Source organism: Oncorhynchus keta, chromosome 29 (assembly GCF_023373465.1).
Source record: "Oncorhynchus keta strain PuntledgeMale-10-30-2019 chromosome 29, Oket_V2, whole genome shotgun sequence".
In the NCBI taxonomy this organism is placed as follows: Eukaryota; Metazoa; Chordata; class Actinopteri; order Salmoniformes; family Salmonidae; genus Oncorhynchus; species Oncorhynchus keta.
This window is the reverse complement of record NC_068449.1, coordinates 35678838-35693848: the sequence shown is the minus strand read 5'-3', so window position 1 is coordinate 35693848 and position 15011 is coordinate 35678838. Positions and strand designations below refer to the sequence as shown.

At 40.9% G+C, this 15011-nt stretch overlaps 1 protein-coding gene across 1 annotated transcript in view; it reads left to right on the top strand.

The window, feature by feature from the left end:
* The first annotated feature begins 709 nt into the window (after nt 1-709).
* Nucleotides 710-15011, top strand: part of LOC118362783 (ras-related GTP-binding protein D) — a 49375-nt gene continuing 35073 nt past the window's right edge. Inside the window, exons 1-5 of the mRNA XM_035743386.2 lie at nt 710-1044; nt 3123-3268; nt 3698-3844; nt 4515-4714; nt 5581-5695. Of these exons, the coding sequence (XP_035599279.1) occupies nt 903-1044; nt 3123-3268; nt 3698-3844; nt 4515-4714; nt 5581-5695 (750 nt within the window). The 5' untranslated portion in view covers nt 710-902. The remainder of the gene's footprint in view (nt 1045-3122; nt 3269-3697; nt 3845-4514; nt 4715-5580; nt 5696-15011) is intronic.

Sequence of the window (15011 nt, the reverse complement as noted above, 5' to 3'; positions counted from 1 at the left end):
CCTGAATACAATGTGTTATGTTTGGGGGAAATCCAATACAACACATTACTGAGTACCACTCTCCATATTTTCAAGCATAGTGGTGGCTGCAACATACTATGGGTATGCTTGTAATCGTTAAGGACTGGGGAGTTTTACAGGATAGAAAATAAAACAGAATGGAGCTAAGCACAGGCAAAATCCATGAGGAAAACCTGGTTCAGTCTGCTTTCTACCACATGCTGGGGGATTAATTCAACTTTCAGCAGGACAATAAACTAAAACACAAAGAAACTCTACACTTGAGTTGCTTACCAAGAAGACAGTGAATGTTCCTGACTGGCGTAGTTAGTTTTGACGTAAACATACTTGAACAACTATGGCAAGACCTGAAAATGTTTGTCTAGCGATGATCAAACAACCAATTTCACAGAACTGAAATAATTTTGAAAATAATAACGGGCATTGTGTGGAGATGGGTAAGAAAAAAACATATTTAATACATTTTGAGTTTAGTCTGTAACACAATGTGGAATAAATCAAGGGGTATGAATACTTTTTTAAGGCACTGTATGAGCTCATTCTAAGCAAAATATAGTGTACACATCTCAAGATCCACACGAGAGAAAAGCTAATTGATGGGACGAGGTGCATGCTATAATTTAGCATTTGCATTGCAAGTTTTGCCCCTGATCTGACTCGGCGCTGGCATCTTTCCAACAAGTCTGAATGCGAGGAATTGTTGCAGTGTTCTGCAATTTCTCTCGCAGGCGGACTGGTATGCTGGCCAGCGAGCATGCTTTATTCACACGGAGGAAGAGGGGGTGAAAGTTCATAATGGTTTGCACATATCAGGTGACAATGCTGTGTAAAAGTTGGTCAGCGTCTGTGGTTTCGCCTAACCAACAGAGACATTTACGAAAATGACCAGCAGCAGCGAGGGGGTTTCGAAGTACACGGAGGTCGAAGACGAAGAAACATTGGCGATTGGTTATTACGATGACGACGACGACGACTTTGATACATTCACAGACGGGAATCTGGACTGTAGCTGCGAAGACGGAGGTAGTGGCAAAACTTTTCTCCCTTCGCGTCAGGAAGGTCATGAATATATTGACACAATGTTTCATCTTACTGTATCCCAGCTATGTAGACTACGAGGTGAATTGTGTCTAAACCCTTTGAAGTTCACTATTTGTGTGAAATGTTTATACATAGCGCAGCGTAAAATAACCTCCAAGCGCTTTCACACCGAACGCGTGGTCGTTTGGCAGCCACATTTAAATGAGCTACTGTAATCTACTGTGTCAACGAGGCTAGCTAGGCGAGAGCTGTGTTCGTATTGAGCGTTGGCCTATGATAAACGTGTTGGTTTGCATGCGTCATGTTACCTAAAAAGGAATCATTGGTCAGTTTTGACTGGAGAAATTGAAGCCTGTCCTGTTGCGCCTCTGCATATTCACGGATTTGCTGCCTGACATTCAGTGCATCTGAATCTGATTGACATAGTCTTATTACATTTTTTTTGGCATTATTGATTTTTAAAAAAACTATTTGATAATACCTTTATTAACGTTTAATAAACGATTACAATCTATTACCATTAAAGAACTGCCAAAATATGTGCATGTATTCCAATAGGTAGCTCAAACGTTCTCACAAATCTACAGTTTGTTCTTTTAGATTTATATCCGGATTCTTCTCCGATCTTTCATTTGATGCAAACAGACTCCCTGTCAGAGGTATAGGACTGTGTGACCTGCAGATAGTGAAATTATGCATTGAAGAGTCAATCCAAATTATACTATTGGATCAAATAAGCAATATAAGGTGTGGAATGTTTGCATCCCAAATAGCACCCTATTCCCTATAAAACGCACTACGTAGGGCCCCTGGTCAAAAGTAATGCACTAAATAGAGCATCGGGTGCCATTTGGGATGTTGGTTATGTCTGTATAATTACTCAACTGTCACATGATAGACAGCGCCTCTCTAGCCTCTCTTTCTCTCGTCTCAGAGAGTGTTGAGAAATTCAACGGGGGATTTCATCATTCTCCCAGACAGTGTGTGTTCTGTTAAATGACCAGTCAACACTGTATCTTACATTACAACGATCTTCCAATAATTCTGCAATAGCACACTTTCATATGCTCAGAGGTCCTTTGTTTTTCTCTAAAAGTAACAGTGATCTCAAGGCATACGCTGCTAATTGCCTAACTGGTCCTTCTCTTCATAACCGCCAGCCAGCCATTTGTCATGAATCATTCCAGTCAGTGAAAGAATAACCGATAGAACAGTTCCTTTTCCTGAAGCTATAAACTCCCGAATGCTCTTCAGAATCCATAATATATTACCACTGTGGTGCTACCCCATCTCAACCACATTCCATTACATGAGTGCCAAGTCTCAGTCTCGGTTTACATCCCAAATGGCACAACATTCTTTTTTTACCAGGGCCCATAGGGAATAGGGTGGCATTTGGCCGCAGCCTTATAATGTTACAGCATTAGGAAGGCCAGCCCTGTGGTGACAGAATGCAGACCACATTCATCCCTCAGTAGAGAGTTATCAAGGTCAGAGGAAGCATTTGATTGGGCCAGCTCAGTACCAGGGTCAGAGAAGGCACTGTCCGCATTACAAATGGCACTTTTTTCCCTATGTAGAGCACTACTTTTGACCAGGGGCCGCCCATAGGGCTTTGGTCAAAATAAGTGCACTAGAAAGAGAATAGTGTGCCATTTGGGTCAGATAAACTGTGGCTCTATGGGGCTGAGGAGATTCCATGCTATATGATACACATCATGCCAACTGTGCTGTTGGAGTGTGAGCTACACTCATGTAGTGTTGGTTGGTCGGTGTATGTGGAGCACATGTTCCCTGAGTATGAGTTGCTCTTATGTATTTAATTGGCTTGCGGTAAAATCATTACCAGGCTAAATACTGGTATGCGAGTAACCAGGAAGTCAGCATTGAGGTTACAAGGCCTCTTTCACAAGAGTCCTGGCCAAGAAGGGCAGCTCAATTTTAAAAAACAAATACACAAACCATTCATTAGTCCAGTGCATACACAGCAAAAATATAAACATTGATTTTAATAAATACACACAATTGTCATAAAACACATCTCTCCCTCCCTCCCCCAGGTGGTTTCAGTGACCCCCTCAGTGGGGAGGTGAAGCCCAGGATCCTCCTCATGGGTCTAAGGCGTAGCGGCAAGTCTTCCATCCAAAAAGTGGTGTTCCACAAGATGTCCCCCAACGAGACCCTGTTTCTGGAGAGCACCAATAAGGTAAAATGTATCCGAGTTAGATCACACCGTAACCTCACTGCCCAGGTAGAAATGACTCCACTCGTGCTATCGAATTGACTGGCTGAGATGTTGTCACGGTGCGGTCACAAGACAGAGGATCCCTGGCCTGGTAAAGGACAGTGTCCCGTCCCAGATAGACTATGGAAGCCATTCTGTTAAGCATGCACCAGTGACCTTTGTCACACAGGCACTGTTGAAGGTTTGAAATCACGTTTGAAAACCCACCTTTTTCGCCTAGTGATGATTTTACTGTTTTTTTTTAGACTGCATTTTTTATGTTATTTTATACATCTCTTTTTATTGCCTTCTGTTTGTTTGTTTTATCTCCATCATTGTATTGTTTTACTGAAAAAAGTGTGTTGTGATTTTAAATCCACTTTAACCAAAGTTGAATTTGCTTTGAATAAGATCTGCAGAGAGGACGTGTCCAACAGTTCCTTCGTCAGCTTCCAGATTTGGGACTTCCCTGGACAGATCGACTTCTTTGACCCCACCTTTGACTACGAGATGATCTTCAGAGGAACAGGGGCCCTCATTTTTGTCATCGACTCACAGGTGACTACATGGAAACGGTGGTGTCCATGTTAGGGTTTCAAAGTTCCCAAAACTTCCAGAAAACTCTCTGGTTTTCCATAAATCCTGGTTGAAGAATGCCCGGTTGGAGGATTCCTTCTGGGATCAATAAAGTTCAGCTCGGTTCAGTTCAGTTAAATTCAAAAAAGTTCTCAGAACTTTTGAGTGTACAGCGAAAGTAGAAAAGCAATGTCTCCTAGGTCTCTAATAGAAACTAGGTTGTTAGATGTGTTCCACACCTCTTTGATAAGGAGTCTTGCTGTGAGAGCTTCAATCAGCAATCGGGAATCCTTTTGGTGACTTGGCTGTCTTTGAACCATCTATGTGTTATTGAAGAGCTAGGGCCAGATCTCGTCTAAGTCCTTGGTGTTATGTATTGTGAATGCATCAAAAGGCATTTATGCATTTGTATACAACAATTGTATTAATGTTTAAAGCATGTCTAGGGTGTAGCCTCGGATGCCCAGACATCGCTCACGTTGTCAACGAGACGAGATTTGAAAGGATGGACTCAAGCGACTACTAGGAGTGTAATACTAACCATATAAGGCGCTATAAATGCATTAATTACACACAGGCTGTTCATAGAAAGTACCAACTTCCCTCTGTTATAACAGTAACTGTCCATCCTGTCCCCAATGTCTGTCTCTAGGATGACTATGTGGAGGCGCTGAGTCGGCTCCACCTCACAGTAACCAGGGCCTACAAGGTCAACCCAGAAATCAACTTTGAGGTGTTTATCCACAAGGTGGATGGGCTGTCGGACGACGCTAAGATCGAGAAGCAGAGGGACATACACAAACGGGCCAATGACGACCTGGCTGACGCTGGCTTGGAGAAGATACATCTAAGGTAATACCACAGATAGAACAATGAGCCAGACATTTCACCAGATGTATAAATGTCCGGTTGGCATTTCCACAAACTACCAAGTATAAGAAGCTCAGTGGCCGGCATTGGGAGAAGACAGAGCTAGATGGGTTTTGTGCGACATTCTTTACATTTTCTCATCGATTAAACATTTGATCTCCATACAGTTTTCTGTTTCCAAAACTAAAATCTGTAACATAGTGAACTGCATTTTAAAAATGTTTACCCTTTGCCAAAGTTTCTAAAATTGCGTTGTTTAGAACGAGTACAAGGGCGTATTGAGTTATTAGACACGTGTACGTCACAGAGTAGGCGTTCCCTAATGGAAATATGCAAATAAATGCTAGAACGCACCAATTGAATTTTACTAGCTCTCGTACTTGACTCTGCCCACGTCCTTGCTTGTTCTGCCCACTATGATTTGCTCCCAGTAGAAACGACAGTCTATCTTGGGTTAGTTATAAAAATCTTTGGTAATACCGACAGCGGCCATTTTGTAAGATGGCTGCCACATCCCCCAAGGGCTAAATTTCTGGTTGCTCCATATTTCAATATTTTCAGGGTAAATAAATCTACCTCTGTAAAAAAATGTGGCGCTTTTATCACAAAATGCACAACCGATTTGCTTATCCGCCTGACTATAAAGAGGTGTTTTCAAATGAAGCTACCATAATGTGGATTACTAGTGTGTGGCCAGAGTGTTCTCTCCAAGCTACATTACCTACATTTTGTTCACATTCATTTTTGCTATGCACTTGTGAGTAGATCCAGTCTTAACTGCTGCTGTAAGGTGGTTACAGTTATACCCAATTGAAAGGAACTGACTGTTTCCCCCTTTGACTCTTCAGTCTTTACCTGACCAGCATCTATGACCACTCCATATTTGAGGCCTTCAGCAAAGTGGTGCAGAAACTCATCCCTCAGCTGCCCACTCTAGAGAACTTGCTCAATATCTTCATATCTGTGAGTACACTCAACCTTCCTCAGTTAGCTTGATATCTGTGAGTATGTTACACGCCTCGGACTGAGACGGGTCAGCAGATAATAAACCCGAATTAACAGGATAGAATGAAGAGACGCAGAAACGTTAGTGGTGTTCAGTAGTAGGCATTCTACAATGTTTTTAAAAATATGGTTGTCTTTTGTTAATATTTTTGTTGTCAAAATCAATTCCACACTACAATTGCATTGTAGTATTGCGTTGTTATATTTTCATATTTCAGTATCAAAAATAAAGTAAAAAAACCTCTCGCCATACATCTACACATTCAAACACATTCACATATTACCTTTCACTAATGGGCAAACCAATAGTGCATATAATCTGAGGCTATTCAATCAGTAGTATTTAGCGTCTAGCAACAAAATCTATTTGGCATGTATAAAACCATCAAATTGTACCATAAGAGGCTACAATACATTATATAACTTACTGTACTAGCAGTATCAATTTTCAAAAGCTACAAATGACTGGAGGCCTGTGCTAAACAATGCTACAACCATGACCTTTTAAACCATTAACACGTAAGCTAAGAATAGCTGACACCCGCTAGCCTAAAGCTAGCTAGCGCTTAGCAAAGCTAAATTTGGTTAGCATAAAGCTAACAAAACTTTAAAACATTTTTTTTTACAAATATCAACAATTTAACACATTGTATCATCACATTGCATATTTACATATACAATCGAAGTCGGAAGTTTACAAACACTTAGGTTGGAGTCATTAAAACAAGTTTTTCAACCATTCCACAAATTCCTTGATAACAAACTATAGTTTTGGCAAGTCGGTTAGGACATCTAATTTGTGCATGACACAAGTAATTTTTCCAACAATTGCTTACAGACAGATTATTTCACTTATAATTCACTGTATCACAATTCCAGTGGGTCAGAAGTTTCCATACACTAAGTTGACTAAACAGATTGAAACAGATTTAAACAGATTGGAAAATTCCAGAAAATTATGTCATGGCTTTAGATGCTTCTGATAAGCTAATTGACATCATTTTAGTCAATTGGAGGTGTACCTGTGGATGTATTTCAAGACCTACCTTCAAAGTCAGTGCCTCTTTGCTTGACATCATTGGAAAATCAAAAGAAATCAGCCAAGACCTCAGAAAACAATTGTAGGCCTCCACAAGTCTGGTTCATCCTTGGGAGCAATTTCCAAACAGCTGAAGGTACCACGTTCATCTGTACAAACAATAGTACGCAAGTATAAACACCATGGGACCACGCAGCCGTCATACCGCTCAGGAAGGAGACGCGTTCTGTCTCCTAGAGATGAACGTGCTTTTGTGCGAAACGTGCAAATCAATCCCAGAACAACAGCAAAGGATCTTGTGAAGATGCTGGAGGAAACAGGTACAACAGTATCTATATCCACAGTAAAACAAGTCCTATATCAACATAACCTGAAAGGCCTCTCAGCAAGGAAGAAGCCACTGCTCCAAAACCTCCATTAAAAAAAGCCAGACTACGGTTTGCAAATGAAATGTCTTCTGGTCTGATGAAACAAAAATAGAACTGTTTGGCCATAATGACCATTGTTATGTTTGGAGGAAAAGGGGGAAGGCTTGCAAGCCGAAGAACACCATCCCAGCCGTGAAGCACAGGGGTGGCAGCATCATGTTGCGGGGGTGCTTAGCTGCAGGAGGGACTGGTGCACTTCACAAAATACATTGCATCATGAGGCAGGAAAATTACGTGGATATATTGTAGCAACATCAAGACATCAGCCAGGAAGTTAAAGCTTGGTCGCAAATGGGTGTTCCATGTGGACAATGACCCCAAGCATACTTCCAAACTCAGTTACACCAGCTCTGTCAGGAGGAATGGGCCAAAATGCACCAAACTTATTGTGGGAAGCTTGTGGAGGGCTACCTGAAACATTTGACCAAAGTTACACAGTTTAAAGGCAATGCTACCAAATACTAATTGAGAGTAGTAAACTTCTGACCCACTGGGAATGTGATGAAAGAATTAAAAGCTTAAATAAATCATTGTCTCTACTATTTATCTGCCATTTCACATTCTTAAAATAAAGTGGTGATCCTAACTGACCTAAGACAGGGAATTTTTACTAGGATTAAATGTATTTGCTAGGTGTATTTTAACTTCCGACTTCAACTGTATTTCCTGAACTAAACTGAGCCTTCATAGAAAATAAAACAAATAGGAACTAAAAGTACAAAACGTTTGTGCGCCATCTTAATCCCTACATGTAAATCATTAACAACTTAGCCAACCTACTTACAATGGGGAACATAACAACACGTTTTCCCTCTCGATTAAAACTCCCTCCAATTGCCTTAAAACGTCACCAAACTCACGGACTATGTAACTAACCATGTTACCTCAATATTTTGAGAGTCATCTTGCACTTTTGCACATTACATACCATACAGGATAGAATGATAAGACGGAGAAACGTTAGTGGTGTTCAGTAGTAGGCATTCTACAAGATCTCACTAACGCTCCCATTTGACGTCACCGCTCCCCGTAGTGGCAGTACTCGTGCACATTCATTTACATGCAAATACCCAGGAGGCCTAAAAAATGATGCAAGGGATGGCCCAATAAAATAACAAATGAAAATAAAACATCAAGTACACTACTACTGTGCTGTTTAAAGTCGCAGTTTAAAGAAACGTTTCTCCTGGCCGATAGACTACTTTCAGGGTGAGAACCATCCAACAGTAAGTTGTCAATATACTGAACTTACCCTTTAATATTTTTCTATGTGTGAATGCACAGAACTGTCCTCATGACACCCCTAGAGTGATTGAGTGAGTGAGTAATAGGGTATATTTCAGACAAATGGCACCCTATTCCTAGTGCACTTCGAACATGGCCGATAGAGACCAAACAGGCTGGTTGTTTGGGCAGAAGTGCTTTGACAAGGCCTGAGCAAATAAAGCAGAGGCCCATCTCTATTGTAATTTGGTCAATGTTGTGCTCAGCTGAATGTGAGTGATAGCATGGCACTTACAAAACCAAGGGTCGTGTGTTTGTTTCCCGCTGGGGCCACCAATACAAAAAATGTATGCATGCGTGACTAAGTTGCTGTGGATAAAAACATCTGCTAAATGGCATATATTGTTGTTGTTATTAATATTATTATTATATTATTATTATTATTATTATTATTGCTGAATCAAATGGTTTATTTTGAACACTTTGAATTTCATCCAGAAGGTGGCAGTAATAGGTAAGAATGGCAGGGGTTTGTAGAAAGAGTCATGATCCCATTATACTGTGTAGAGAGAAGATTTAAAACAGAATACATCATTCAGTTCATTTATTGTATACACATAAATTAATTTACTGATTTTTGTTTTCATTTGTGAACAAGCTGCACAGAAAATTAACATCATGAGAGATATTGGTGACTCACATCTTACCTTAGGTGAAGCCAAAGTCATACCCTCGCCTTCAGTTTATAACTACAGACATATGAGAAAACAACTTTCTATGATTTAAATCATTATTCATATCACGGGTACAAACGTTTCTTAGAAAAATAGATTTAAAATGTTTTTTATGCTTAGTGTGGAAGATTGGGGCAGCAAACGCCTCTCTCTGCTTTTGTGCCTTCAGTGTAATCAGCAAAGCGTTTGTAGTATCTTGTTAGTCTGTGTATGTTAAGTACAGTACATGAGAAACCATTAATCTCTTAATGGACATTACATTACGTGCATACCACGCCCACCTGAGGATCTGTCCTTTTCAGCCATCCATTTCCTGTGTTAGAGGGGTTCAAATGCACTTTCCACTTAAATCCCGCTGGACTGCTTTCATTTTAATCCTGTGACTCTTTCATACTCTTGCTTGTGCCTGTCGTTTTTCCCTGTTAACGTTACACTGTTTGTGATGACCTGTCAAACACCCTGGTAAATGGCTGAAATGGGCTCAATACATTCTCTTGAATACATTGTCTTACCGTTGAATCAAAAACAACGCTAAAGTTTCTTTGGGGATATAATGCACCATCTTGACACTTACATCACAAGAAAGAGAAGAAAGATAACTTTATTTTGATGAGTGTTCATTTTTTTTGTGTAATTGAAAAAGTAATAATTTAATACAGTTGAAATGTTTACAAATTAGATGCGCTGAAATGAAAGCAACTTCCTAAAATGAGCATTCAGATTATAGTGATATTATCTCTGATTTCGCAAACAATGTAAAGCAGGGGTTCCCAAACTTTTTTGGCCCACTACCCCATTTGGAAATCACATTTCTTTCCCGACCCCACCATGTAAATATATTATTTTGTAATCAATGGCCAATGTTGACTTTTTTTATTTGGGCTGTGACAGTCTATTACAAATCAGTCAGACAGTATTTTTTTGAAAGTATTCCAATCTGAAGACTATGGTTTGAAGTGACTGAAATGCATAAGAAAGGTATTCAGAAGAGCATCAGGCAGTAAGTTCAGAAGAGCATCAGGTAATAATGTTGTATCATCTTCTGTGTAGACATTTTTCCCCCAGTCTGATTTAGTGTCTGGTCTTGTCCACTCGGTTCTAACAGCTTGTGGGCATAGTAGAGGGAAACAGTACGTACATACATACTGTAGATGTTCTTATCTTTCAGTGATGGAGTCATAATAGTTTGTATCTTAAACCATTCAAAAGCTAGAGCCACATTCGTAGGAAGAAAACAGAAACCACTATTTATTACAACCGCATCTAGCAGCTACTGGAGGTTACTGACGTAACCCCGGTTCTAATAACCAAATGTAAATTTTTTTTGGGGGAGGCTGCGACCCCAAGTTTGGGAAACCATGATGTAAAGTATGTTTAGATAGGCGTAATCTCCACCCAAGCATGTTGATTTTCAATCTGAGGGTATCCTGCTATTGACACACTTGTTGAACGTAACAACAACATTAATTAATGAGGCAGTCTAGACAGTGCAGGTGAGTGCAGGAAGGGAGGGTAGACAGAGCAAGTGTTTGGTGGCTGCAGCCCTCTTCCACCCCTTTATGTTAATGTGTTCATATATGCAAATAGAGCTGTGTATTTATTCAATTTAGGTACATAATTTTATTTGTATTTTAACTCAAAATATATTTTTAAAATACCTGATACAATAAGAAAAGGTATATATGCCTTCAGAAAGTATTTACACCCCTTGGCTTTTTCCACATTTTGTTGTGATACAATAGATTTAATTTTAATTTTTGGTCAACAATCTACACAAAATACTCTGTCAAAGTGGAAGAAAAATTCTAACATTTATGAAAAATAAAACACATATTTTGACTAGAAAAAAATCTTGATTGACCAAGTCATCCTGTTCTTTTGACCAATCGATTGGTATAAATGTATTTTTCCAAATATAGAAACTCACACAATGTCTTTGAATGAAATCAACTACGTATGCTCTGAGCTTGTCTGATGCTTTAAGCAAAGTGATTGAAAGAGGCTGATGGTCACTGTTAAAATGAATGACAGCGAGTACCTGTGTGACTGGCGTACTTTGACTCGCTCTTCTCCCTACTGCAGCGAAAAGGCACCACAGCACAGTAAGTGTTTATTGTGCTGTCTGTGCTGATGCTGCAACCTTATTTCAGCCATTTAGTTTCTTACTTGTTTCTGACTGAAAAGTTCTGTTACCGAAATTACTCATTTGTTTAGGAAACACATTCCCTATTCCCTCAACCCTTTCTCTCTTTACGTGAAACATGTAAGCATCGCATGCATGTGACCAATTGATCGTCATTGAGATATTTCTACAACTTGAATGGAGTCCATCTGTGGTCAATTTAATTGATTGGACAAGATTTGGAAAGGCACACACCTGTCTATATAAGGTCCCACAGTTGACAGTGCATGTCAGAGCAAAAACCAAGCCATGAGGTCAAAGGAATTGTCCATAGAGCTCCGAGACAGGATTGTGTCGAGGCACATATCTGGGGAAGGGTACCAAAACATTTCTGCAGCATTGAAGGTCCCCAAGAACACAATTGGCCTCCATCATTCTTAAATGGAAGAAGTTTAGAACCACCAAGACTCTTAGAGCTGGCCGCCAGGCCAAACTGAGCAATCGGGGGAGAAGGGCCTTGGTCGGGGGAGAAGGGCCACTCTGACAGAGCTCCATAGTTCCTCTTTGGAGATGGGAAAACATTACAGAAGGACAACCATCTCTGTAGCACTCCACCAATCAAAGCTTTAAGTGCAAGATTTTCTGGTCTGATGAAACCAAGATTGAACTCTTTGGCCTGCGTGCTAAGCGTCACGTCTGGAGGAAACCTGGCACCAGTGAATCATGGTGGTGGCAACATCATGCTGTGGGGATATGTTTCAGCGGCAGGGACTAGGGGACTATTCAGGATAGGGGAAAGATGAACGGAGCAAAGTACAGAGAGATCCTTGATGAAAACCTGCTCCAGAGCGCTCAGGACCTCAGACTGGGGCCAAGGTTCACCTTCCAACAGGTCAACAACTCTAAGCACACAGCCAAGACAACACACTAATACAAGTTCAATCTGTACTTCATTGCACATCTGGTGTGCATTGAAAAAACAGAGGAAGAAAGAAGTGGCGAGAGAGGTGTGAGAGTGTAAAAGACAGAACGGGAAAGTGGTAAGAACAGAGGAGCATGGAAGGCAGCACATGATTTATTAATTACAGTGCTACATAACTTAATATTCTCTCAGTTCATCACAGTTACATAGTAGTGTCTCTAGCGGTGTCTCCTAACCAGCCTTGGGCCCCCAGTTGGCCCAAAGGTTATCTGAAGAGCTGGTGAGATGGCAATGACGGGACTTGGGGTTGGCATCCTCTCTCACATCAAAACATACCTGAAGACAAGAGACAGATGGAGAAAGAAATGGCATGATTGAGCCCTTGTGTTTTTTTTATTCGAACACTGTCAGTCATCATAATCATCAGGAGGTGAAATGCAAAACTGACCTTGGATCATTAACTCTGGCACTACTACATCTCTATCTGTATTTCAATGTAAAGCATCTCTTTAATAATACTTCCTGTTGTCCTGACCAAGTGACCGCTGATCATGCTGTGCCCTCTATGTAGCCAGTTCGGATGCGGGAGGGGTTTCACAGATGATGCGGGAGGGGTTTCACAGATGATATCACCTAGAGCAGGTGTGCCCAACCTTTGACGTGAGATTTACCTTTTCATTTGCCAGCCTGATGAGATCTACCAGTCTCTAAATCTAAACCATCCAACAAAATGTATGAAACGCAACACACCACTGAGTATGGACCTGCCGCTGTAATACTTATTTGATACCCAAATTTAATGTGGACTAATAACATGTCTTCCACAAATAAGTGCAACTAGTTTAATTTCCTACCTTAGTGTGACTTTTGGCATTGTGTGGAGGCAAGTAGTTTTTCATAGTCAGGGCTGTAAAGCAGCTTGTTTCAAGTCTAATGCATGCCACAAGGTGGTCATCAGTCAAAGTAGATCTCCACTTGGACTGTATTATTTTCATGTGAGAAAATGCAGACTCACAGAGGTAGGTTGATCCACAAAGGGCTGATAAGTTGAGAGCACATCTTATGTTGGGATACTTCTCGTCTAGCAGTAGCTCCCAGAACTCTTCTTTCATTTCAGTGGTTGCCCTGGATTTCCGCTGAATGTCATTTTGAAGGGGGAGAATTTCAGTTTCTGCTATAGTGAGTGGTGTCCAACTGAAAAAGGTACCCCATTTTTGGAGGCAATGACTTCCACATTTATGTCTGTGCCAAACAGAAAACACATATAAGTGGCAATAGGCTCAAGTGATGCAAAGTCAGTGAAACGACTGTCAAACTCAGATAAGATTCTCTGGACTTGCTCCACGTTACGTGCACTGTCAAGCTGTGCTGTATCTGAATGCATGTGTTGAAAGAAGTGCAGTTACGTCGCAGTTTTTTTAGCATGTAAGTTAGGTCAGTGAGAAAAGCTCAATCCAGGAGCCTCTGTGTGTCCTCTAACTGTGCATATTCTGCAACTTTGACCTTCAGAAACTCCTTGATTTCAGGCAACAACTCTGAATCTCCCTAAAAATATACCTGAGTTCAGCCAGCGCACATCCGTGTGCAGCAGCAGGTCTGTGTGTTCCGCTTCAGTCTCTTCTAAGTGAGCTCGAAATAGCCTCCGCTGTAGGCTTCTTGCTCGAATAGAACACACAATCTTCATCGCAACATCCATCACCTCTTTCATGTTTAACATCTTCCAGCACAAGGCTTGCTGATGAATTACGCAGTGATAACTAAGAAAGTCAGGGAAAGAATCATCTTGTTTGCACAGTGCAACGAACCCACTAATGCGGCCTAACATAGTGGGTGCCCCATCGGTAGTAATGAAGCTTACAAAAGGGCCGTTGGAATTTGTTAGCAAACTCCATAAAAGCTTGAAAACTACCTTCACCCCTTGTTTTCTTTTACCTAGGCAAGTCAGTTAAGAACAAATTCTTATTTACAATGATGGCCTACCGGGGAACAGTGGGTTAACTGCCTTGTTCAGGGGCAGAACGACAGATTTTTACCTTGTCAGCTCGGGGATTTGAAACCTTTCGGTTACTGGCCCAACGCTCTAACCACTAGGCTACCTGCCGCTCCTTGTATATCCTTTCAGTGGCAAAATGGTGACTAGTTCCTCCTTTGTACTTATGTTGTCAATGAAAATGCATAACTGTGCCACATCTACCATATCTGTGGACTCGTCAAACTGGAGGGAATAACACTGGCAGTTGTCAATATCCTTCTTCAGTTGATCCTCAAGGTTCTCTGCTATTCCCTCACATCTTCTTGTCACTGTATTTCTGGACAACTGAATGTCATTGATGGCAGCCATCATTTTAGTCTTATTCTTAAAATCCCCAAACAGCGAGTCTGCAGCCTCAATAAATGCTTCCTTGATCATCTCCCCATCTTGAAAGGACTTTTTATGCTTAGCAAGAACGCGACTCACACGATAAGATGCTATGGTTGCCGCCTTCCCTTTGGTCACGCCTTGTGAAAATTGACTGCTGCGCTGCCCTTTGGTCATGCCTTGTGAAAATTGACTGCTGCGCTGCCCTTTGGTCATGCCTTGTGAAAATTGACTGCTGCGCTGCCCTTTGGTCACAGGCCGTGTGAAAATTGACTGCTGCGCTGCCAGTTGATTTTTTTGTTCTTGTACTTTTCTTCTTCGTAATTCAGTCTTTGCTGGAAAATCTCTTTCCTGGGCTTTGTGTGTGGTTTATAATGGCAGATTTTATTTTACCTTTATTTGACCAGGCAAGTCAGTTAATAACAAATTATTTTTTTCAATTTTTC